This window comes from Lissotriton vulgaris, chromosome 3_1 (genome assembly GCF_964263255.1).
Source record: "Lissotriton vulgaris chromosome 3_1, aLisVul1.2, whole genome shotgun sequence".
Classification (NCBI taxonomy): Eukaryota; Metazoa; Chordata; class Amphibia; order Caudata; family Salamandridae; genus Lissotriton; species Lissotriton vulgaris.
Window position 1 is genome coordinate 926,693,707 of NC_141689.1, and position 27,509 is coordinate 926,721,215.

At 47.2% G+C, this 27,509-nt stretch overlaps 1 protein-coding gene across 1 annotated transcript in view; it reads left to right on the plus strand.

Annotated features, from left to right (window-relative positions):
* Positions 1 to 27,509, plus strand: part of LOC147727227 (annexin A1-like) — a 229,806-nt gene that overhangs the window by 29,547 nt on the left and 172,750 nt on the right. The window contains exon 3 of the mRNA XM_086961276.1: positions 9,578 to 9,662. Coding sequence (XP_086817402.1) covers positions 9,578 to 9,662 — 85 coding nt within the window. The remainder of the gene's footprint in view (positions 1 to 9,577; positions 9,663 to 27,509) is intronic.

The window sequence follows — 27,509 nt, forward strand, 5'->3', positions numbered from 1 at the left end:
GGAGCATCATATGTCCTTCTGGCAGTTTTGCCCTAGCCAACCTATGAAGATGCATGCCATGTAGGAGAGAGATGGATCTATCCAAACTATTGTTGTGCAAATAGTTAAATTATCTGTCCCATATACCAGGAGCTTTTAGAACATGTATCATTGAGGGTGCTACCGTGTCTAGGAATTGTGATTGACCAACGTTGCGGGCATACAGCACCACTAGAGTGTTTGATGCACCATTGAGCCTTCCCTCGGCCTACATATAGTGCCCTTTTGATTCTGTGATTTTTTTGTCTGCCTTTACCAAAGGCATTGCTGACACCACCCTTAGAGGCACCCCCATTGCAATTGTCAAATAAGAGGCATGAACAATCTGGCCTCTCCATTGGTGATTGAGCTTGAGGAGTTCCATGGACGTCATATGGGTTTCTTGTACGTATGCAAAGTAAATCTGTCTGCATCACAGATAAGAGTACACTTTGTGGCGGCATCTAGGTGTGGCCATACCCCGTATATTCCAGGTCATAATGTCATATATAGGATGAGAATCTGCCAAATTTTCTTTCATGATTGTAATTGGTGAGGACCCTAAGTTCACAGGGAGTCCAGACCCCCTTTCAATCGACACTGTATTGTAGTCAGGTCACACAAAAAAATAAGGCAATAACATGAATCCCAAATCCCATCCCCAGGTCAGGACATCAACAAGCTCTGGACCAAATATAAACTGTACAAATAACAAGAATAAAAAATTCTTTCAGACTCAGGGGATTGGAATATCCAAGTGTGGTAAGAAGATGTGACCATGATTCAGCTGCAATTGGACCCCCTCCCATACAACGACATAATCCTGGTATACAGATTAGAAAAAGGATATAGTACCTCACTTCAGATCACTTGGTCCACTGTCATGGGAGGAAGAGCAGGGCTTGTCCCAGGTTGCGGTGGCATATCTTTCAGAGAAAAGGCAACACCCTCTCCAGGGAAACCGTTGTACGGCCAAGTGAACACATGGGCTGACAATGTCGAAACTCCAGTTCAGCTATCGCCTGTGCATTCTACTTCACCTCTTCTTCTTCTGTATGCCTGCCTTTCGATTTCTGTGCTGCCACTGTCTGGGCCTCTGGTGTTGCCGGTCATTAAGCAACAGCAAATTACGTGTTGGTGGGGTGACCACCTTCAATTCCAGCCACTCCCAGAAAAGCGTGTGTCCGTAGTCTATGATGCTTAATTTGTCTGGGTTTGTGAGCCAATATTGTAGATCTAGTTGGCGAAATTTCTGTTTAAACGACATGAACAAGCCCTGCCGGCTTTGCACATTTACCATATAGTCTGGACAGGTGTTTACTGGACTGTTATCCACTTGCCAAGGGGCTTTCATGTAGACAACTTGGAAAATAATTTAAGAGATTTATCCCCACTTGCCTGGGCAAAGTTCCTGGGTCGGAGCCCCACTGCGAACCCTTTTGGCCCGTTCATCCGAGAAGAAGGTACATCTTTTTCCTGCAGCACAGTGTTGAGCAACCAATCTTCAAGAAACAAGTCCATATTGGGGCCCTCCGCCCCCTTCGGGATCCCCCCACACAAATGTTGTTGCGGAGGGATTGACGTCCTACATCGTCTGGGCTGGTGCGTAACAAAGTCACTTCAGATTGACGGACCTTTAGTTGGAACTACATGTATACAATTGATGGGTGCGTACCTGCCAAGGCGGATTCATTGGATTCCAGTCAGTCAGCTCTGAACAGGCCCATTTTGATCATCAGGGTGTCCAATGTGGAGTCCAATGCAGTCTTGACATGTTTGATGGCCTGTAAGAGTGCATTGAATCTCTGGCAATGTAGTATTGCCCCAGCAGTGCACACATACAGTTGTCTGATAGTTGCGGGGACAAGCAGTAGCAAGCCAAACCTCAGCATTTTTGGGGGATGAAACTTGTCCATCAGCTCAGTATGGGGTAATCCTTCACCCAAGCTGTAAATACCCTTCACCACTGCTGCTGTCCCACCGCAGTTGTTCGTCATAAGGTATAGAAGGAGGCTGTCCCAGATGTGGCACCACAGGACCCGTGCAATCAGGGCTTGTGTCGAGGGAGTTCATGGGGTCCCACAACCATGGTTCACCCTAGGCTGAAGTCCGCCTTGCAGGCCTCTGCTGCACCATGGCAGCTTCACAGTATCTCAGCTCCATTCCAGCAGTGCAATTGGGGAGGGGTAGTCATGTGAGGTAGAGGCAGCAACTTGCCTTAGGCCTCAGACCTGCCCCTCATTCCACCGTTAGAGCAGAGATCAAGAGGGCCCTCACCCGGTCGGAGAGTGGGCCACTATGCAAGAGGATGGTGTCAGACAGGTGGCTGGCACGGAGCTCTTCAAAGTGCGTCTGCCACATTTGCCATCTTGGCCACGCCTCCCAAGAGGTAAACCCTCTTGAAGTAAAATATTGCAAGCAATAGAAAGGTAAATTCCCAGCAGCACCATGAGTTACATTATCATTGTAAAAGTCAGTAGTGGGCAAATAGAGACCCAATTGTCTTGGTTTTCATTACAGTAACATTGACTATATCAATGTGTGTTCTCTGTTTGTCCATTTTACTTGGTTGGTAGCCTTAGGAAACTACTTGTTTCTAAGGCCATACACAAAGCTTCCTAAAATCAAAAAAGACTTAGGGCCTGATTTAGATCCTAGCAAATGGGTTACTCCGACACAACGGTGACGGAGATCCAATCCGCCGAAATATAAATCCCATAGGATATAATGGGATTTATATTTCAGCTGATTTCTTTTTTCCCTTTTCAAAAGGTGAGTGATGTCAACAGTTATTTTGAGAACATTTTAAATAAATTGGTGGGAACTGCAAAACCAAAAAAGGTTTCCGTCTCTATTGCATTAGAAGGTGAATTTGAAAAACTTCCTTGTATCATTAGGCAGACCAGAGACATTCAATTCCATGGTATTCCATCTTACCTTCTCAAATTCAACCTACTAGGGGTTTGTGAAATAAATCAAGTTGCTGAAATCCTGATAGCAGGAGACTCACATATTCTTCCAACCAGATTTTCAGATAATGCCACAATACCAACCAAGTGGAAGAGCACAAACTGATTTAAAGCATCCGAGACTATAGAATGTATGGAGTACTAAAAAATAGCTGCAATATTACACAACCAAACTGAGAGTACATGTTATTCAAAATGTCCAAATGGGGTGCGATAAGTCATCATCGGCTAGTTGCTCTACTTTATAACCAGAATATGGTAATCGCCTTGCAAATTGAGCTGATTTGAGAGGTGTGCACTTTGAGGGGGGCTCCAGTATATCCATTATAGGAGGCAAGGGAAATTGATCCTTACTTGTCATCTTAGTTAAACCTCTCAAATCAATTCAAGGATAAAGATCCTGATCTCTTGAGTACAAAAAGCATGAACATTTAAGAAAGTTTGGGGCATATTATCAAGCCCCTTATCGCTGCGTTATCGGCACTTTTCTGCCGATAATGCGGCAATATTTGCATCGCCTTATTATCAAGGCAGCGATAAGTCAATTAACATAGCTTAAAACTACGTTAATTGACTTAACGCTGCCTTGGTAATAGGGCCCCTTTCACGATAAACTCATCGCGAAAGGGCGCGTGCAGTGGGTGTTGCGGTGGGCGTTCCACCGCAACACCCATTCACTTCGACGCTACCACCTATTATCAAGAGAGGCGATAATAGGTGGCAGCGCCAAATTTAAGAACAGGAAAGACCTGTTCTTAAGGTGGCGGAACGAGGAGAAATGCTTCATTTCTCCTTGTTTTTGCTTTTTTCATGTGTGCTGCCTTGTGCAGCACACATGGAAAAACAAAATGGCAAGGTTTCTTTATGTACAGGAAGGTGTCCCTTCCTGTACATAAACAAACCTCTTTTTAAAAATGCCAATTTGTAACTTACATGTGTGCTGCATGAAGCAGCACACATGTAAGTTACAAAATGGCATTTAAGCTTTGTTTATGTGCAGGACGGAACACCTTCCTGTACATAAAAAAAACCTTCCCTGCCTGCGCTGGCGCTAAGTTGTAAAACTTATCGCCATCACAGGGGGAAATGCTAGGCTGCACCATATCCTTGGTAATATGGTGCAGCCTAGCATTTCCGAAGTGGCGAAGAGAGGCGTTAAGCAAAGGCGGCTAACACCTCTCTTCGCCACTTTGTTGGTAATATGCCCCTATGTTATTAGTGCAGAGGGGTGGAAGCCCACTCTTATATTAAACACAATCTTTGTCAAGGAGAACCACAAAAGTCACATAATTAACCTATGCTTAACCCGCTGGTAGCTTGGTACATAACCGTAAGGCTTAACTTAGAGGCAATGAGTAACATATTTATGCAGTTCACAATCTATACTAATATAATAAAGAGAGAGTCCAAACCTTTGAGGCAGGCAATCTCAGGAACCACAGCACCAATCACAAGACCCAATACAGCATTGGAAAGGACAGTTGCAGCAGATGGACATAGGCTATACAGCTGCCCACCATATACATTAGAAAAGTAAAAGAACCTTACCGGCAAAGTAGTCCTTTGTGGGCGTGGGCGTGGCGCGGCATGACGACAAAAAAAAAGCGTTCCTTAAATGTGTGCGTTGTGCTGGGGACGTGTGCCGGGGGCGTGAACAAGGCCAATGGTCAGGCAATTGCATTTGCGTGGCACCAAGGAGTGTGGCCAATGGGCGCGACAAATGGCAACAATCGCGCGGCACATCCCCCCCCAAAAAAACGTGCCTTGAGGGCGTGTGGAAAACAAACATGTGCGTTGGGCCGGGGTCATGGCCAAGGCTAATGGGTGCGTCAATTGCGTGGGAGCAAGGGGCGTGGCCAATGGGTGCGGCAATTGCCGGGGCTTAGGCGGGGGCAGACGCGACTGATCGTGCCTGCTGGGACAATAACTGCACAGTATCCTGCGCGCTGTCACACACTCAACTCTCTGCATAAACGTATTGACACCAGGCGCACAACATCAACCAGGGCTGGAGCCGGACTCAGGAGGCGGATGACGCGACTAAGCGTGCCTGCTGGGACACTAATCTTTGAACTGACTGCACTTTCCCACACGCGCAGCATCTCCAGCGCGCGCTGTCACCCACTCAACTCTCTGCATCAACGACTTTACACCACAAGCACAACATCAAACAAAACTGGAGCCGGGCCTCAAGCGGGGGATGACGCGATTCAGCGTGCCTGCGGGGACATGAAATTTACAACTGAATGCACTTTCACACACGCTTACCTACGGAAGTGGAGTACATACACACTAGAGACATCTGCTAATACTTCTTACTCCGAGGTACACACCGTATCTGCACACACATGCCTTAATCTTGTGACACTTCATGCTAAAAATGTTGTCTACCGCGAGATTTTAAAATAAATTTCCCTTGCGTATTACACACATTGCACACATTCTATTTCATACCCGGACAACGTCGGGACGGGCTGCTAGTCTGTAATAATGTGAAAACACAACACCAATTATATCCCAAAACAGAGTACATTTTTTTAAATAAAATGACATCAAAACAACAAAAATCCAATCGGTAGAACCAGAAAGAAGAACAAAGTGCTGATTGCAGTTATCTGGTCTTGCTCGACTGTCGGAAATTTACAATTTTAGGCCGACTCCAATAGAGCATGGCTTGGTTTATAGGGACCAGGTTAGTCCTGCTGAAGAGTTACGTTCTCAATTCGAGTGAGAAGGGTGCTGTTTGCTTTGGCAGGGGCCTGAAGGAGGAGGCTTTCAGGTTAAGGAGCAGGGAAAGCATCACAGAGTAATGAGAAGAACCGGTCATCATCGGTGGAGCTTCAAATTGGTTGATCGTCAGAGATGATCACTGCCGGCGTGAGCTGCGGGTCTCAAGTTGCTAGTTGCTGCGGATGGCCGCTCTCGCTGCAAACAGCTGTTCCCATTGGAGCTTTTTCACAGTGGTCATCGCTATAGGTCTTTTATTGGCACAAATAGGTCCCTTTTCGATGAAAGGAGATCAAACCTGTGGATTGCCACCAAATGTTTTAAAAATAATTCTCACTGATGCCAGCTAAGGGTCCAGGATTCACTCCAGTAAAGCCCAACTGCAGGACTCTGGCAAGTCGAGGCAGGTTCGGTTGGTGCTGGTCAGCGGGGCAGTTGCAGGGAGGCCCTTGGAAACTTGTGTCTCTTTAGCCCACGCAGAAGGTCAGTTAACTGACCCTTAGAGTCACTCTGGGTAGACTGGGATCAAGGCATGCAGGTCCAACCTTTCTTCTTCCAGACAGCAAGGCAGTCCTTCCAGTAGCAGGGCAGTCCATCTTCTGAATCTTCCAGAGGTCGAGGTGTGTTCCGGTGAGAGGTTCAATTTTATATCTGGAGCCAGCCTGTGTGTGGGGGAATTAACTGACCTACCCCCCAGAACTTGTTCTGGTCAGGTCTTCCCCGTCCACTGGTCCTGGTTTTAAACTATCTAGGATGGCAAGGGGAGGCCATGTGCCAAGTTCCTTAGTGTGTGCTGTGGGCAGGGCCCTTTGAAGTGTAATCAGGGTATGGTACGGCTCTTCCCCAGCCATCCTCTCAGGAAGATCCTTTTCCCTCACATGTAGGCATCTTTTGTCTTACTGTCTGGAAGCAGTATACAACCCACAACAGAAGAGCCATTGCCAGTAATATGAGTCAGGACACTGGCAACAAGCCACAGTTGATTTGAGCAAAAAAATAGCAACTTTTTAAAAGTGGCATTTTCAAAATTGTAACTTAAAATCCTACGTTACCATTAAAGAGAATGTTAACTTACAATTTATTTTAGTGCAAACTTTATTTGTGTTTCTGATCCTAATCGGACGTTAGGATGTATTAATTGCCCTGTATGCCTACAATCTGAAGAGAACCTACAATACTTTATCTTCTTCAGCCCTGGCTATGTACTGCCAACGCTGAGATGAATTCTTCCAATTTGTAGACAGCTGGGGGTCAGGCAGTGTTTGGTGGCCCTGAGGATTATGCGTGCAGAGACCAAAGAACCTATTGTCTGTGCCATTGCAAATATCTTCATTGAAGCAGGAGAATCAGAGCCAATGCGATGAGGTAACTCAAGAAAACTTTCTATTAGTTATCGATCTCAACACTCCTGAATCATTATTACTGCTTAAAGCTACGACAGAGGTTAATTGCCCCGATGTTTTGAAGTTTGAGCCACTACTCTCTTAAATATGATTGTGTTGTGTATAGGGAGGAAGGTCTATCGGAGTGACCTTGTGTTGCCTTTGAGTGCCCAACCTCATAGCTGGCATGCTGGTCTTTACAAGTTTCTATTTTGCTGCTATGTTTTATTCATGTCTAATTTTATCTTTTTATATTTTAGGTACTGACCAGGTTTTATATTTTCATATCATGTAACGCAATGGGATTATTGACATGATCGTGTTTTTATTTACCTACTTATTTTTATTATGTATATGCTTTATTGCTGTCTGTTGCACTTTTATAGTCATAGTACCAAATAAAGTATTTGAAAATAACATAATTGAAATAAGGTATCCTAGTGTTAGTCTATCATAGAGACTGGCCTTAAAACAGTGAACAACAATTTTAGGAGTTTTTTAGAGTCAGGACATGTAAACACTTAAATGCCTATGTCCTGCTTTTTAAATACAATGCACCTTGTCCTGAGAGGGGTTAGGGCCTGCCTTAGCTTAGGGGTGACGAACAGTAGTAACAAGAAAGGTTCAGGCCTACAAAAGAGTTTATTTTGCCCGGCCAAAATGGCAGTTCAAAACTGCAGAAAAGTCTGCAGTGCTGGGCCTGAGACATGTTTTGCAAAGCTACTTTAGTAGGTGGCACAATGACTGCTGCTAACAACTACTAGCATTTACGTATTGGGCCTTGGGTACATACAGTTCCATTTACTATGGACTAATAAGTAAATTTAGTGTGCCAATTAGGTGTAGGCTAATTTTATCAAGTTTTAAGGAGAGAACATATTTTAGCAGGGGTAAAATCCTAATGCCCCCCAAAAAACTGGGTAATCAAATTAAGGGGGTGAAAGTTTGGGGGAACATCATGTCACGGATGTCAGGTCTAGGTGCGGCCAGTGAAGGTATCAACCAAGTTAGCTAATGTTTCCACCTGATCACAGACTACCCTTTCAGGTGTCTGCAATAACAGGACCAACAGCACTGTAAAGCTGGCTACATTCTGAGCAGAGTGTTCAGCAACACGACATATGAGTACTCAAAGTGCACATTGTTTTCATAAGGCCACAGATGACCTGCGGTGTATGCCCCAGGCACAGCTGTTGCAATATGCTTTACTCCTAGTGGTGTGCATACACCACCAGGAGTGCTGGGTTGTGGCCTCCTTGGATCAAAATGTTTAGTTGATTTTCGGAATGGGTTTTATTATTTTTTCAGACCAATTGCACTGGCACTTCTCTGTTTTCAGAACCAGCTAGGATCTAGTATCTGTACCTGCCCTCATAATAACCCCTTGGTAGTTTCATGGTCTGAAGCCTTCAGTCAGGAGCAGCCTACAGTCCTCAAGGTAGACCAATTTCTCTGTCTGCACTCCCTAAGCTCCCAAGTAATTCTTCCACTTGCATATTGCCTGTGTGTGCAGCAGGGTCTTCGAGTACTCCTGCTAGGGGAACCACAGCCAGGACCAATCCACAGAAATATAGGAGGACCCTTTTTTCAGAGCCCTCAGCAAGTTCTCGTTCACTTGGCCCCAAGGGGAAGTGAGGAACTAGTCCCACTAGTTCTGGTATTAAGCAGCTTTGACATTCGGCTTCACTGGCGGCAGATTCTTGGAAAAAGGGACTTTCATACAGGGGGTACCCTTTCAGAAAGAAAATGGAAGAGGTAAAGACTTACTTTGTGTTAGCCCACCATGATTATAACCTGGATAGAAAGGGTCGAAATGTCCCGAGGGGTGTTACCAATGTGTAACCAGCAGTGAAGCTCGGCCATTCCCATGCACCCTAAATGTGGAGGGGAATCCCAATGGAGGGAAAACGGGATGTGCATCTTTTTCATATGCTTCTCCCCCTCTAACTGAGGCTATTAAGAAAAGAAGCAACATATGACAGGCTGATGCAGTGGTCCAGAGATGGGTGCAACACAGCCATCACAAAGAAGGAAACATTTGTGCTTTCACTCACCAAGTTGTGAAGAGGAGGACTTGTTGTGTTAAGAAATGTTATAACCTTGTTGAAATCAGGATGGCTGAGTGAAAAGTAGAAGAAATCCTATGTAAACATGTCACAGGACATCAAACTCAGGGTAGTTAAGATCAGGAGAGGATCAGAAAGGAATAGACTGCAAAGCAGCCTGCAGATTAGTGAGAAACAGACAAGTATAAAAAACTGCAGCCTTATGATGAGTTTTAGTATGTGAATATAACATTAATTGTATACTTAGTTCTACTTTGGTATATGGGAGATCCACTGCTAGTAATGTGCTTAAAATTTAAATGTTATTTGATTCAGGGTCACATACGTCGACTGTATCATTTAAAGAATACTGTTTCAACTTTAATTTAAGGATTTTATGGAAACTAATTATTCCTAGAAATTGTATTGTTTATAGGCTGCTGCTGGACCAGTCAAAGGAGCCCCTGGTTTTAATGCTGCTGCTGATGCTGCAAATCTGGATAAAGCCATCAAAACTAAAGGTATGCTTGAAAAAAGGGAAAGAACAAAACATTGTATTTAATACTTACATGTCCTGCCTCTTAGCTGAACTCAATATGAGATAGACAGCACACTTACTTCTGTTTCTGAGCCCGGGGTCAAATTCCGAGGCCGATTTAAATAAAAAAATCCCCTGGAAGGCTACAGGCATTTGTACCTGTTTTTGGGCATCTTAGACAATTTGGTGTTAGAACCCAGGCCGGGAAGGCTAAGCTGGACCTGATGGGGGCCTGTGTAAAACGCCGTCCGGAAGCGGGAGCACTTCCCGCCCCCATTTGCATCCCGTCTTGTCCGGCGGGGCACAGGATTGTCCCCCCCCTTAAACAAAGCGAACCCCCACCAATCAGGGGGCGAGCTGGTCAGGGCGAGGGGGGATAAGAAGGGGCCAACGGCCGAGCTAAACACATGATTTTCGGTTGATTGATATGATTGATTTCGATGTCAGAGGTCACTCTCTGATTAGGATTTCTCACAACGCTCCGCTCTCTCTCCCCACTCCTCTAAGGTGCTGGGCCTGCGTTTCCCTGGCTTGACAAGGGCCAGGCTGCGTGCCAAGGAGGGGAAGGAGCAGGGCTAGACAAACTACCCTGCTGGCTCCTCCTGGGTGCTGGCCTGTATTTCCCTGGCTTGACCGGGGCCAGGCTGTGCACAAGAGAGGGAGGCAGGATGAATACTTGAGAATTTCAAGGGCTTTCCCCAGACCCACCTAGGTGCTGGGCCAGCGTCTCCCTGGCTTGACCGGGGCCAGGCTGCGCGCTGCTGTGGTGAAGGGGTGATAGTCCAGACACTGTGTGACTGGAGCCCAAGGCTGGGCTTTCGTTCTCTGGCTTGCACGGAGCAAGGCTGTGCTGAGGGGGAAGGAACCTAAGGGCGAGCACCTCTACTAGACACTTCAGTCAGATGTAGGACCACCAGATAGACCAAAGGGACAGTCACCAGAGAAAGCAACTGAGCGAAAGTATCTGAGCTAAAATATCAGAGCAAAATTTCTACCCAAGGACCCCTCTCCAGCCCAAACTCACCAGAAAAACCCCCAAAGGTTGCCCGCGCAACTCCCAGTAGCGCAGCAATTGTAACCACAAACCGCTTTCAGGTTCTCCAAAATGCCCAGGACTGCGACGCCAACCCTCAGGACCACAAGACGGCTGAAGCTGAGAACTCTACAGGTCGTACAAAATGACTACGGATCCCTCCCATCATCCTGAAGAACTTAGCCACTCCAAGGACCTCGTGGAGCTACTGGAGGAATGCTGCACCTCCACCTTCACAATCAAACCCCGGCAGGACCACGCCAAGATCATGCTCACCACACCAGAGGACTACAGAAGCGTGACCAGCATACTCACAGAACAGAAAATAGACTATCACACCTTCTCATTGACCACTGCAAAAGCCCAAGGCTTTGTAATACGGGGACTCCTAGTAAACACATCCCTTGGACATATCACTGAGGACTTAGCGGAACTTGAACGTCCAGTTAAAAATATTGCACAGATTGCCTCACCGGCGGACAAGAACAAGAAATTTCCCCTGTTCGTCGTAACCCTGTCGAAAGCAAGGATGGGAATACAGCAGACCTCTCAGCAGGTCACTTGGCCCTGCAGCTGCACCGTCACCACGGAAGCTACTAGGGAGAAAAGGGGCCCGGTAATGTGCTACAACTGACAGCGATTAGGCAACACCTCTGCTTTCTGCCACCAGAAGCCAAGGTGTGTACGCTGTGGAGGCAAACTCACCTCCAACCAATGCACCAGGAACAGAGAAACCGAACCAGCGATATGTGCAAATTGCACAGGAAACCACCCAGCAAGCTATTGTGGCTGTACCTACATGCAGAAGGCAAAGAAGGATAGACAATGCAAGCAACTCCCCCAACCACAAAGGTCTTCTCGAAACTCAACAGCAACAGACCAGGGTCAAAGGAAGACTTACAACCGCAAACCTGCATTGGCACATAGGATCCCAACCCCTAATACAACCAACAGCCATAGTGAAGGACATACGCAGACGTTACAAGACCTAAACAAGTCAGCCCACCTCCAACAACCGCACTGGGACCATCCGGTGAAATAGGCTCAGCCATCAACTGTCAGAAACTCATTGTGAAGGTCGCGAAAGTAGTCGCAGACAAGGACATCCACCCTGTGGTGACAATGGTGGTGAAGCTTATCGCCAGACTTTTACCAGGTGACGAAAAGAACTCCATTGGCAGCAAAAACTAAAAGAAACTCCCTCTTCTTGATGTGGAATGCTAACAGCATTCAGAAGAAAACAGATGAACTCCAACACCTGATGGAAACTAAGGATGTGAGTATGCGCTTATCTCCGAGACCCATCTCCAAGGAAGCCAGAAGCTTAAACTAGCAAACCACAAGGTGTACCACACAGATTGCACCACTGAAGCCAAGGGTGGAGGAACAACAGTGATTGTCAGCACAAAAGTGAAGCACCACAAGATCACACTACCACCAGTGGGGAGTATCGAAGCAACTGGTATACAGATCCAGACATCAGCAGTCCCTCTACCGTTGATTGCTGCCTACTCACCCCCAGAAAAGCTACACCCAAAAGACCTAGATGCCTTACTGCACCCCAACATCCCAACTTTAATTGGAGGAGACCTTAATGCCAAGCACCAGTGCTGGAACTCTCACACTGCAAACAGGAAAGGAAAGGACACGCTCTACTTGCCCACTCAAGGAAGAAGGACTTTGTAGTGGCCGGCCCAACTTGCCCAACACACTACCCAGGTGCTGCATGGTACAATCCCGATGTTCTGGACATATTTGTCATGAAGAATCTATCACAGTCTATGGAGCTAGAGACTTTGACAGCTCTGACATCCGATCATAACCCAGTATTGATCACAGTTGGAGACGTGATTGAAAACCAACAACAGGGCACCAGGCACAACTACAAGAAGGCGTACTGGAGCCTGTACAAAAGAAGCCTGGAGGAGACACTGGTCCCTGGCCCCTTACGCTGCATTGAAGAAATTGACCAGGCGGCTCACCACTTCACAGCTGCAGTCCACACTGCTATTGAACGCTGCATTCCCCAGCAGAAACCCAAACTCTGCTCCATCTACGACCTCCCGACCGGCATCAAGAAGTGGATAGCTGACAAGAACTGAGCCCGGAGAGAGTGGCAAAAGTACCACACCCCTGATCTGCTGAAGAAGTACAACGAACTGACAAGACAGCTGAAGACGCAAATAAGCCAGCACAGAGGTGAAAAATGGGAAGCAGCTACAGCCAACCTGAAGGACTCTGACAATTCTCTCTGGAAAATGACCCTAAGCTTGACTAGAAAGAAAGAACCAAACCAACCCATACAAGGAAAGACACACCTGGCATGCAGCAATAGAGACAAGGCTGAGGTCTTTGCCGAGACTCTGGAGGCATCCTTCAGGACTAACCAGGCAAGCAAACTGGCAGCAGAAGTTGAGCAGGAGGTCACTAAGCACTACCTGGAGCACCGAGCAGAAACAGAAGCTGCAACTATTGAGGAATGCTCAACATATGATGTCCTAGCCCTGGTAAAGAAACTAGAAAATGGCAAGGCTCCAGGAAAGGATGGAATAACAAACCAAGCCATCAAGATGCTCCCAAATGCTGCAGTGGATCAACTTGCAGAGATATTCAATGTGTGTATGCAGCACCAGTACTTCCCCATGGTTTGGAAAGAGGCAAGAGTCGTTGTTTTCCCTAAGGCTGGAAAACCACTATGGGACCCTGCAAACTACCGCCCCATAAGCCTGCTATCGGGCCTATCGAAGCTCTCCGAAAAAGTTATTCTCGCTCGTCTCAAGTGAAAACCTCCTCTCCAAAGAAAAGTTTGGGTTCTGGAAAGACCACTCAACAAATCAGCAACTTCTCAGAGTTGTGGACATCATCAGCCATGGATTCAAAATCCACAAGTCTACTGGAGTGGTCTTTATGCATGTAGCCAAAGCATTTGAGTATGGCACAATGGACTGCTTTACAAACTCATCAGGCTCAAGTTTCCAAGTTACTAGGTTAAGCTGCTGTCTAGCTACTTGTTAGAATTGACCTGCCACATGGTGGTACGAGAAGAATGCCCTATTCTCGCTGGAGTGCCTCAGGGATCAATTCTTGGACCTTTCCTCTTTAATATATTTACAAACGATATCCCCACAGACTTAAAGAAGACTGATCTTGCTCTTTACACTGATGATGTTGCAGTCACCTCCTAATCCTTCAGCAAAATAGAAGTGGCAAAGAACCTTGAGGTATCGCTCAGCAGACTCTCTGAATGGTAAAGCGACTGGCAGATAATCTGAACACAGGCAAAACTAAAGCAACATTATTCACCAGAGAGCTGAACAGGAAGCATCCACAAATCCTCCTCAATGGAGAGGAGATCAATTGGGAAACAAACAGCTTCTACCTAGGGGTAACTCTGGACTCTAAACTCATTTGGAAAACCACGTCGAGAATACTTGCCAGAAAGCAACAACCAAACTGCCTGCATTGTACCCACTCTTGAAGATAAAGTTGATGCCTATGCGGAGCAAGGTGTGAGCAATCAACAAAATAATTCGACCAACAATGACGCATGCTTCACCAGTTTGGAGTGGCTGCCATCCGAAGTATCTGCAAGACTAGCAGAAAGCACAGAGCAAGGCCTTACGTATTGCAGTTGGGGCTCCTCGCTTCACAAGAACAGCTACCTAGGCGTTGAGGTGCTGGACGATCATCTCCGCAAACTCAACAAGAATTTCTACAAAGGATTGGATCAAAAAGAAAACCCACTGTACAGGAAACTTGCCGATATCTCTGCAAACCCATTTGACCTCTACCTGCATCCCATTACAGCGAAGACCTTGTGAACTGGAAACAGCGGCTAAAAAACAAACCTCAAAATAAATGTGAAGTAATGAGGCTACCACCTCAGCATCCAAAACTCATCACTGTCAGAAGGCAACTGCCTCGGCAGGAATCCAAAACTCTTCACTGTCAGAAGGCTACCGCCTCAGCAGGCATCCAAAACTCATCACTATCAGAAGGTACTTGACAGACAAAGACAAGACTCTTGAAGAACTTGCTCACATTTCTGCAAACTCAAATGACCGCTACCCGTGGCCCATCACAGAGCTGACCATGTGAACCAACTTAAACTGTGACAAAGTGTCACAGATCAATAAGAAAACTGAAACAGCGACTAAAAAAATCAAAAAAGAATGTGGAGTAATGAGGCCACTGCCTCGGTATCCAAAACACAGAACTGTCAGAAGCCGTGTGACAGACAAAGAGAAGACCAAGACTTAGCTAAACACATGCACCCCGCAAGAAATGAGGAAAAGAATCAATGGCAGCGGTGACGAGATCCTGGCCACAATCGTCGGAACCTGGGTTGGGGGAAGCCAAGGGACCATCAACCAGCTATGGGCTAAGGTGCCGCCAAAAAGGACCGAGCAGTGGAGTGGAAGGGTCCATTCGCCAGCAAGAGAACTGCACACTCAGGTCCGGCACCCGCAGCCTGAACGGCAATGCCTCGCAAAAAGAAGTAGGGGACGCAGCCCAGCCATCACGCAGGAAAAGCTGAATGGGCAGGCCTCGGAACACGGAGGGGTTGGTGCATGCGGTGATGCCCCCGAAGCCTCGTTGGGGGCATATAGCAAGGTGAGCAATGGCGCGAATCCGGGTCCGCCGGTAGCCAATATGGGCAAGTTGGTGGCCGGCGTATTGTTTAGGCTATTATGCCAAGTATTGCACTGTGTAAACCTCCCTATTCTCAGCCTATGCCCCAATTTCCAAGGCGCTCGAGTAGTATCCCCTTACTTTCTTTAATGAAAACATGGGATCCTGTGTAGAAAAGCATCATGTAGACGAACCGCGTATTAGAACGTGGACATAATCTAGTTAAACAGAAATCGCAATGCCGAGCACGCTGCATATTAACAGAATCCATTTACATTCCTCCTTCCCCTTCTGAAATGACATGCAGGTAACCGTTCAATGGGAGAATGACCACACCAAATAAACTGCCAGGCAAATGTCAAGATGCGTATACAAATGAGTATAATTTATAGCAAGCTGCGCTATCAGAACGCCTCTCCAAAGTGATTCCACGGGCTCCATACAGCTGTCGTGGCATTTCAAACAGAGCTTGTGTGACCTTGTTTAAAACAAAAACAAGGAGTACAGCATGACTTCAGGGCATTAAAAAAACCAAGAGGGGCCTGCAAGCAGGGCCAGGCTGGAAACTGAAAGCAGCCCTGGCAAATTTTGCCAGATAAACCCCCGTATGGCATGTAGCGAGCGAGCGCAGCAAGCGAGCCCGACCGCAAATAGGAAGGTTTGGGGGGCTTCTTCTCCCAAGAAAATTTTGGAAAACAACAGACCAAAATGGTGAATTTTACAGCACATTTTTCATTACATATTCAATTGTATCAACTTCCAAAGCACAGTAATTAGTAGATGATGACCTTAAAGAGCACCAGGTTACCAAGTGGGCAAAAAAAAGTAGGGGAACTGTAGGCGGTGAATCAGAGGGTGGGAATAACCCAAGGATTGGATCAGTGGGCAGAGCCAGAGGTATGGCAAGAATGCACAAACATCCCAATTTTTTGTATTTGTTTGGCATTTCACTGCCCAGTTTAATCAACCAATAAATACACATGATTATTTAAGGTCATAATGAGTTATTGACATTAAAATACATTCACAAAGTGGGATATGCTTCTAATCACAGAATGTCTCAAAAACGATAAAATGTGGAAGCAAAAGGCATTTGTCGCCGAGCCATGGAGTTTCTGCCCTCAGCAGTTCTCCCTTTTTCCACAACAGCAGTTCAAACATGAATGGCAAAATATCCTAGTTTGCAAATGTTTTCTATATAATCATGGCTCTGCCGTATTTACCTCATAATGCAAGATCTTCTGCATGATCTAACCATTTAAACGAATAAATTGTTTGAAGCTCAAACTTATCAAAAGTTAATAAAAATTTTGACATGTGCTGCTGCGTAGTGGATGGCTAATTGCAAAGGTTGACTGGTCACCTTTCTCACTGCTGCATTTGTAAGTTCCACTGGTACTAGTGAAGCAACATCTTTCCAGAGACTTAGCATGTGTACACATGTCAAAAATACTAAAATATCAGAAAACATACTGCGTTACGCTGCAGCCTTTTTTATGCATAATTTAGTCAACACTGCGGCATCATTTAGTCCTCCTTTGCTGCAAGATTCCAGTGGTCCCAAAGCAGGCAGCACATGTTAAAAGTGCTTTTGCATGAAGCAGAGACACTGTGAAGTTTGCGAACTTAGTCTGGTGTGCATGCAAATCCTGCATTGCCGATACCTGATGAGTTGCAGTAACTACTTCTGAAACAAGGCCAATGGAGGTACCTATGGGTGAGGCAGACTGCCCTCAAGGGCAGGGCCGGCCTTAGCACTGGTGGTGCCCTTTGCAACAATGTTTGTTATTGCCCCCAGTGACCACCTCCGCCCATGTATTCTCCCACTACTACCCTTTAACAATGCCCCTCAAGTCACCATAACCACACTCTCTCTCAGATGCATTTGAGATAATCAAAGACTGGGGAAAAAACATAATGGTCTAATTTATACCTTGCAGTTTCCATGCAGCCCTTACATGACAGTTAATAGCTCACTGTTCAATGTTAGGATTTTAACTTATTAAGCAAGTAACAATAGGGTCTCTCTGACAAAAGAAGTAGCCCACTGACCTATTTACATTATGTGCACTTTGTGATCTGCATGGTACATGTTCTTTGCAGCAGGCACATTAACCCTCTGAGCTACCTTTCTGTGAGTGAAAACTTCCACTAGACAAAATTCCGATCTCTCTCTAGGAAGAACATTAAACACCAGAGTCATCATGAAATTTTTATTGATGTTGAAAATTGCTGGAGGCCAGGAAGGAGGCAGCAAGCGCTTTTAAAACCTTAATATACTTGCAAACATAATGCCTCCACCCAATGTCAGCACCCGGTGCAGTCTCAAGGGTCCTGTGACCTCAGTGACAGAGTCACTGTTGTTCTAGGGTGTGCTGCTTCATAGGCCTGCCCGCAAGACTGGAGGTGAACTTCAGTATGGATTGTGGTGGACAAGCCTTGAAGGTTAAACCACACTTGCCACTGCTAGGATCCACCTGCTGGTGATAAGACACCAGGGCTTCTAAGGTCTTGCAAAGCCTTCTACGGTCTAGCATGGGATTGTGCTCTCTCAGGAGAGTGTGTGATGGACTTGTTATTAAGGCTGAACCTGTTTCACCCGTTCCAAATTCAGCAGCTCTGGCCATAGTGCCACATCCTCTCCCCAACTGAACACCATACTGCCCCACTGAGAAAAATTCCCACTGCCTTCAATTACAACCCAATTATTGCTGACAATAAACACTTGGATGCGGCTCAATTTAAATGACGCACTAGACAAGAGCACTATGTGGCCTACAAACAAAAAGAAAAACATCCTGGAAAAGCAAACACTCATAGGGAATACAAAATAAGGAAACTATGTGAAATGTAAGTAGGAACAACATGGTTAGCTTTGCGCTTTTGCACTCACTATTCAGAAATCAGTGAGTGCTTTTGCCTGAAAAGTTGAGGACATGTCTACAGGGCCCTGAGTGGACCCATTTTAATGTCCATTGCTTATATCCTTACAAAATGTAAGCAGTATGGTAAAAAAGACCACATCCCTGGACGCAGAGCCGCAGTACACATTTTGTTTCCCAATCCACACATTGCAGTACCTCCAGGATTGGTGTACTAGTTGCAAGCCCAGGGAAAATAAAGACAAGAAAACAAAAATAGCGCTTCACTGGCAAACTCTGTAAAAGTGAAGCTAATGTGTTTGGGTGTAAATAAAATCAATCTGGCCAGTTTGCGACCACTCTGTCTTACTCTATTTAGTTATTTTATCATATTGTTTACCTTTTATTCCTGATGCTGCACCTTGGAATTAAAATAACAGAAAAATACGACATTTCCAGAAAAAAGTGTTTTTTTATTTTTTGGATCCATTTCACAGGGGAGCAAATAAAAGAAAGGAGAGGAAAGAGACAGGGGACGTACATCGCACCGTGAACTAGACTGTCCATCAGCGCTGCAGACTCAGTCCTGCGACTTTCAGTGTCAGGGCCGGGCTCTGCGTCTCGTTTCAGGCAGTAGGTGATAATGATAAACCCTTACATACATTCAAGCTATAAAATATCACTTCTTTCCTTGGAATAATTGACAACGAATCCACATGCCCCAAATAATGTTTGCTCCGTTTTTTCCCCACATACCATCAGATTAGGCCTCAATTTGATGGCATGTGCAAAAAAATTCATTGGGCCTGTACATACATTCGTGGCCGTGCCGCCGCCCCCCCCCCCACCCCCCCACCTGCAGCCCCTGAGAGGCTGAGGCAGCAATCACAGTAGGCCACCATTAAAGTAGGAGAATGAACAAAGCACCCAGCCAGCCTGCATTAGCTTAGTTCAGTTCTCCTACATTATTTGCGGCCTGCTGGCCTGGCCGCCCGCACAATGTGCACCAAATCTAAAATTTTAATCATGATGATTGATTCATCATCAAAATCACAAATTTAGATTTATTGCCTGCACCCACTACGGTCCTCCTGTGAGAGGCTGAGCTGAGCGCCCAATTGTTACTCAGGCCAGTGGGGCCATCGGTCCTCGCATCACACTGCCTGCTGCCTCCGCCGCCGCCCTGCTCACAACAAGTCACTCACAACAACAATTACAACACAGCAATCAAATAGAATTTAATCCACCACCACCACTGCGCAAGGGAGGCGTGACATGACGCCCGCCCAGTGGCAACTGTGCCACCACCATGAATCATTAATTGGTGCCAGAAAAACTCACCTGCTGTTGGAGGGAGACAGATGGTCTACGGCTAACCTAGGAATAATTAAATTATGGCCGTTTGCAAGCTCCAGTCAAGTGCGCACAGAGCCTCTGTCTCAGACAGTCGTCACTCCTGATGCTGCAGGGCAGGCAGGCAGTTACGCACACTTTTAATTGTGCGAGGCCCAATGCGCATGCGGGAATGACATCAGCCGCACCTTAGAGAGGCGTGCAGACACGGCGGAAGAGGAGACAGTGCATCATTCTGTGCGCTGCACACACTCACCTCCTCCTCCTGAAATGTTGGGTTGCACACCGTACGAGTCAATCAAGCTGTGCTGCTTTCCCTGCAGCTGCAGGCTGTCCACTCCTGCACCTCGGAGGCTGAGCGAAGACATGTCGGCGGACACTACAAAGAGAACAGACTCGGAGTAGCAGTCACTGACTGTCTGTCTGAGATTGACACACAGACTGTCAGACTCAGACAGACAGTAAGTCAGACTTCTCTTTGAAGTGACTCATGTCACTCTCAGTCGGACCAAAAATCGACCCCAGCCACAACACCGGCCCCCTGTTGGAAAACCGGCCCCCACCCCATCCAGCCTACTGGGAGATTGCCCGTTGCCCGAAACTACCAGCCCGGCCCTGCTCTCGTTATGATAAAAGTGCCAGCTAATGGCAACATCTAGTGTGACTGCTAGTGTCGAAATGTATGCAGTGCAATTCACAGAATGCATCATTTGAGTGCTACAAGCGATATGAGCGATCTGAAGGCAGACTAAGTATCCTACCAATCGTTCTGTGCTTTAATCGGGCACAGTGGAAAATTAGCAGCTGCCTATATAATAGCGATTCAGAAAAGGGGGTGGTGATGAACAGAGTGTCTGAATTAAGCAGACCGCTCTTACCCAGTCCAAAGATCAGGGCTTGATCCATCACCGTTATTTATCTCACTGCACCATCCCAGCTCAGAACCTGGCTATATGCTAATCAGTCTGTCTGTGGCCCAGTGCATCATGGGAACAGGGCAGACTAAACTACCAAGCCAATTCTTCACCAGAAAGGAGACAAGCTACCGGGGACCGGTTTCTGGCATTTCAGCCGTGGTCGGCCCGGCTTGCTTGAATCCTGATGGTGCAGTGAGAAAGGGACTCATGTCTGAGTATACCCTGCCACACCTATAGTGGCCAAAAACGATTCAGAACAGGGGGTGGTGATGAACAGAGTGTCTGAATTAAGCAGACCACTCTTACCCAGTCCAAAGATCAGGGCTTGATCCATCACCGTTATTTATCTCACTGCACCATCCCAGCTCAGAACCTGGCTATATGCAAATCAGTCTGTCCCTGGCTCAGTGCATCATGGGAACAGGGCAGACTAAACTACCAAGCCAATTCTTCACCAGAAAGGAGACAAGCTACGGGGGACCGGTTTCTGGCATTTCAGCCGCCGTCGGCCCGGCTTGCTTGAATCCTGATGGTGCAGTGAGAAAGGGACTCATGTCTGAGTATACCCTGCCACACCTATAGTGGCCAAAAACGATTCAGAAAAGGGGGTGGTGATGAACAGAGTGTCTGAATTAAGCAGACCACTCTTACCCAGTCCAAAGATCAGGGCTTGATCCATCACCGTTATTTATCTCACTGCACCATCCCAGCTCAGAACCTGGCTATATGCAAATCAGTCTGTCCCTGGCCCAGTGCATCATGGGAACAGGGCAGACTAAATTACCAAGCCAATTCTTCACCAGAAAGGAGACAAGCTACCGGGGACCGGTTTCTGGCATTTCAGCCGCCGTCGGCCCGGCTTGCTTGAATCCTGATGGTGCAGTGAGAAACGGACTCATGTCTGAGTATACCCTGCCACACCTATAGTGGCCAAAAACGATTCAGAAAAGGGGGTGGTGATGAACAGAGTGTCTGAATTAAGCAGACCACTCTTACACAGTCCAAAGATCAGGGCTTGATCCATCACCGTTATTTATCTCACTACACCATCCCAGCTCAGAACCTGGCTATATGCAAATCAGTCTGTCCCTGGCCCAGTGCATCATGGGAACAGGGCAGACTAAATTACCAAGCCAATTCTTCACCAGAAAGGAGACAAGCTACCGGGGACCGGTTTCTGGCATTTCAGCCGTCGTCGGCCCGGCTTGCTTGAATCCTGATGGTGCAGTGAGAAAGGGACTCATGTCTGAGTATACCCTGCCACACCTATAGTGGCCAAAAACGATTCAGAAAAGGGGGTGGTGATGAACAGAGTGTCTGAATTAAGCAGACCACTCTTACCCAGTCCAAAGATCAGGGCTTGATCCATCACCGTTATTTATCTCACTGCACCATCCCAGCTCAGAACCTGGCTATATGCAAATCAGTCTGTCCCTGGCCCAGTGCATCATGGGAACAGGGCAGACTAAACTACCAAGCCAATTCTTCACCAGAAAGGAGACAAGCTACCGGGGACCGGTTTCTGGCATTTCAGCCGTGGTCGGCCCGGCTTGCTTGAATCCTGATGGTGCAGTGAGAAAGGGACTCATGTCTGAGTATACCCTGCCACACCTATAGTGGCCAAAAACGATTCAGAAAAGGGGGTGGTGATGAACAGAGTGTCTGAATTAAGCAGACCACTCTTACCCAGTCCAAAGATCAGGGCTTGATCCATCACCGTTATTTATCTCACTGCACCATCCCAGCTCAGAACCTGGCTATATGCAAATCAGTCTGTCCCTGGCCCAGTGCATCATGGGAACAGGGCAGACTAAATTACCAAGCCAATTCTTCACCAGAAAGGAGACAAGCTACCGGGGACCGGTTTCTGGCATTTCAGCCGCCGTCGGCCCGGCTTGCTTGAATCCTGATGGTGCAGTGAGAAAGGGACTCATGTCTGAGTATACCCTGCCACACCTATAGTGGCCAAAAACGATTCAGAAAAGGGGGTGGTGATGAACAGAGTGTCTGAATTAAGCAGACCACTCTTACACAGTCCAAAGATCAGGGCTTGATCCATCACCGTTATTTATCTCACTACACCATCCCAGCTCAGAACCTGGCTATATGCAAATCAGTCTGTCCCTGGCCCAGTGCATCATGGGAACAGGGCAGACTAAATTACCAAGCCAATTCTTCACCAGAAAGGAGACAAGCTACCGGGGACCGGTTTCTGGCATTTCAGCCGTCGTCGGCCCGGCTTGCTTGAATCCTGATGGTGCAGTGAGAAAGGGACTCATGTCTGAGTATACCCTGCCACACCTATAGTGGCCAAAAACGATTCAGAAAAGGGGGTGGTGATGAACAGAGTGTCTGAATTAAGCAGACCACTCTTACCCAGTCCAAAGATCAGGGCTTGATCCATCACCGTTATTTATCTCACTGCACCATCCCAGCTCAGAACCTGGCTATATGCAAATCAGTCTGTCCCTGGCCCAGTGCATCATGGGAACAGGGCAGACTAAACTACCAAGCCAATTCTTCACCAGAAAGGAGACAAGCTACCGGGGACCGGTTTCTGGCATTTCAGCCGTGGTCGGCCCGGCTTGCTTGAATCCTGATGGTGCAGTGAGAAAGGGACTCATGTCTGAGTATACCCTGCCACACCTATAGTGGCCAAAAACGATTCAGAAAAGGGGGTGGTGATGAACAGAGTGTCTGAATTAAGCAGACCACTCTTACCCAGTCCAAAGATCAGGGCTTGATCCATCACCGTTATTTATCTCACTGCACCATCCCAGCTCAGAACCTGGCTATATGCAAATCAGTCTGTCCCTGACCCAGTGCATCATGGGAACAGGGCAGACTAAACTACCAAGCCAATTCTTCACCAGAAAGGAGACAAGCTACCGGGGACTGGTTTCTGGCATTTCAGCCGTCGTCGGCCCGGCTTGCTTGAATCCTGGTGGTGCAGTGAGAAAGGGACTCATGTCTGAGTATACCCTGCCACACCTATAGTGGCCAAAAACGATTCAGAAAAGGGGGTGGTGATGAACAGAGTGTCTGAATTAAGCAGACCACTCTTACCCAGTCCAAAGATCAGGGCTTGATCCATCACCGTTATTTATCTCACTGCACCATCCCAGCTCAGAACCTGGCTATATGCAAATCAGTCTGTCCCTGGCCCAGTGCATCATGGGAACAGGGCAGACTAAACTACCAAGCCAATTCTTCACCAGAAAGGAGACAAGCTACCGGGGACTGGTTTCTGGCATTTCAGCCGTCGTCGGCCCGGCTTGCTTGAATCCTGGTGGTGCAGTGAGGGACTCATGTCTGAGTATACCCTGCCACACCTATAGTGGCCAAAAACGATTCAGAAAACGGGGTGGTGATTAACAGAGTGTCTGAATTAAGCAGACCACTCTTACCCAGTCCAAAGATCAGGGCTTGATCCATCACCGTTATTTATCTCACTGCACCATCCCAGCTCAGAACCTGGCTATATGCAAATCAGTCTGTCCCTGGCCCAGTGCATCATGGGAACAGGGCAGACTAAACTACCAAGCCAATTCTTCACCAGAAAGGAGACAAGCTACCGGGGACTGGTATCTGGCATTTCAGCCGTCGTCGGCCCGGCTTGCTTGAATCCTGGTGGTGCAGTGAGGGACTCATGTCTGAGTATACCCTGCCACACCTATAGTGGCCAAAAACGATTCAGAAAACGGGGTGGTGATGAACAGAGTGTCTGAATTAAGCAGACCACTCTTACCCAGTCCAAAGATCAGGGCTTGATCCATCACCGTTATTTATCTCACTGCACCATCCCAGCTCAGAACCTGGCTATATGCAAATCAGTCTGTCCCTGGCCCAGTGCATCATGGGAACAGGGCAGACTAAACTACCAAGCCAATTCTTCACCAGAAAGGAGACAAGCTACCAGGGACCGGTTTCTGGCATTTCAGCCGTCGTCAGCCCGGCTTGCTTGAATCCTGATGGTGCAGTGAGAAAGGGACTCATGTCTGAGTATACCCTGCCACACCTATAGTGGCCAAAAACGATTCAGAAAAGGGGGTGGTGATGAACAGAGTGTCTGAATTAAGCAGACCACTCTTACCCAGTCCAAAGATCAGGGCTTGATCCATCACCGTTATTTATCTCACTGCACCATCCCAGCTCAGAACCTGGCTATATGCAAATCAGTCTGTCCCTGGCCCAGTGCATCATGGGAACAGGGCAGACTAAACTACCAAGCCAATTCTTCACCAGAAAGGAGACAAGCTACCGGGGACCGGTTTCTGGCATTTCAGCCGCCGTCGGCCCGGCTTGCTTGAATCCTGATGGTGCAGTGAGAAAGGAACTCATGTCTGAGTATACCCTGCCACACCTATAGTGGCCAAAAACGATTCAGAAACGGGGGTGGTGATGAACAGAGTGTCTGAATTAAGCAGACCACTCTTACCCAGTCCAAAGATCAGGGCTTGATCCATCACCGTTATTTATCTCACTGCACCATCCCAGCTAAGAACCTGGCTATATGCAAATCAGTCTGTCCCTGGCCCAGTGCATCATGGGAACAGGGCAGACTAAACTACCAAGCAAATTCTTCACCAGAAAGGAGACAAGCTACCGGGGACCGGTTTCTGGCATTTCAGCCGTCGTCGGCCCGGCTTGCTTGAATCCTGATGGTGCAGTGAGAAAGGGACTTATGTCTGAGTATACCCTGCCAGACCTATAGTGGCCAAAAACGATTCAGAAAAGGGGGTGGTGATGAACAGAGTGTCTGAATTAAGCAGACCACTCTTACCCAGTCCAAAGATCAGGGCTTGATCCATCACCGTTATTTATCCCACTGCACCATCCCAGCTCAGAACCTGGCTATATGCAAATCAGTCTGTCCCTGGCCCAGTGCATCATGGGAACAGGGCAGACTAAACTACCATGCCAATTCTTCACCAGAAAGGAGACAAGCTACCGGGGACTGTTTCTGGCATTTCAGCCGTCTTCGGCCCGGCTTGCTAGAATCCTGATGTTGCAGTGAGAAAGGGACTCATGTCGGTGTTGGATCTAGCCCTGATCTCTTGACTGGGTGAGAGTATTCTGCTTAATCCAGAAACTCTGTCCATCACCATCCCTTGTTGTTAAATATTTTGTCCACCCTAAGCGTGGAAGGGTATACTCAGATGTGAGTCCCTTGCTCATTGCACCATCAGGATTCAAGCAAGCCGGTCCGACGACGGCTGAAATGCCGGAAACCGGTCCCCGGAAGCTTGTTTCCTTCCCAGTGTAAGAATTGGCTTGGTAGTTTGGTTTGCCCTGTTCCCATCATGCACTGGGACAGGAACAGACTAATTTGCATATAGCCAGGTTCTGAACTGGGATGGTGCAGTGAGCTAAAAAACGGTGTTGGATCTAGCCCTGATCTCTTGACTGGGTGAGAGTATTCTGCTTAATTCAGAAACTCTGTCCATCACCACCCCTTGTTGTTAAATATTTTGTCCACCCTAAGCGTGGAAGGGTATACTCAGATGTGAGTCCCTTGCTCATTGCACCATCAGGATTCAAGCAAACCGGGCCGACGACGGCTGAAATGCCAGAAACCGGTCCCCGGAAGCTTGTTTCCTTCCCAGTGTAAGAATTGGCTTGGTAGTGTGGTTTGCCCTGTTCCCATCATGCACTGGGACAGGAACAGACTAATTTGCATATAGCCAGGTTCTGAACTGGGATGGTGCAGTGAGCTAAAAAACGGTGTTGGATCTAGCCCTGATCTCTTGACTGGGTGAGAGTATTCTGCTTAATTCAGAAACTCTGTCCATCACCACCCCTTGTTGTTAAATATTTTGTCCACCCTAAGCGTGGAAGGGTATACTCAGATGTGAGTCCCTTGCTCATTGCACCATCAGGATTCAAGCAAGCCGGGCCACGACGGCTGAAATGCCAGAAACCGGTCCCCGGAAGCTTGTTTCCTTCGTAGTGTAAGAATTGGCTTGGTAGTTTGGTTTGCCCTGTTCCCATCATGCACTGGGACAGGAACAGACTAATTTGCATATAGCCAGGTTCTGAACTGGGATGGTGCAGTGAGCTAAAAAACGGTGTTGGATCTAGCCCTGATCTCTTGACTGGGTGAGAGTATTCTGCTTAATTTAGAAACTCTGTCCATCACCACCCCTTGTTGTTAAATATTTTGTCCACCCTAGGCGTGGAAGGGTATACTCAGATGTGAGTCCCTTGCTCATTGCACCATCAGGATTCAAGCAAGCCGGGCCGACGACGGCTGAAATGCCAGAAACCCGTCCCCGGAAGCTTGTTTCCTTCCCAGTGTAAGAATTGGCTTGGTAGTTTGGTTTGCCCTGTTCCCATCATGCACTGGGACAGGAACAGACTAATTTTCATATAGCCAGGTTCTGAACTGGGATGGTGCAGTGATATTAAAAACGGTGTTGGATCTAGCCCTGATCTCTTGACTGGGTGAGAGTATTCTGCTTAATTCAGAAACTCTGTCCATCACCACCCCTCGTTGTTAAATATTTTGTCCACCCTAAGCGTGGAAGGGTATACTCAGATGTGAGTTCCTTGCTCATTGCACCATCAGGATTCAAGCAAGCCGGGCCGACGAAGGCTGAAATGCCAGAAACCGGTCCCCGGAAGCTTGTTTCCTTCCCAGTGTAAGAATTGGCTTGGTAGTTTGGTTTGCCCTGTTCCCATCATGCACTGGGACAGGAACATACTAATTTGCATATAGCCAGGTTCTGAACTGGGATGGTGCAGTGAGCTAAAAAACGGTGTTGGATCTAGCCCTGATCTCTTGACTGGGTGAGAGTATTCTGCTTAATTCAGTAACTCTGTCCATCACCACCCCTTGTTGCCTATATAATAGCATCAGGAATTTGAGACTCCGCTAGGATGTTTGCTAGCACTTGGTTTACGAAGCAGCAAAATAATAGGGCTGCCTCAGGCTCGAAAAGAGCCATAATTCAGCTCGGACCTTGTGTTGGGTATTGGCAGGGCTATGTCGCTTACCTTGCTTTGGTCACCGATACAGCGTAACGGTGCAGATG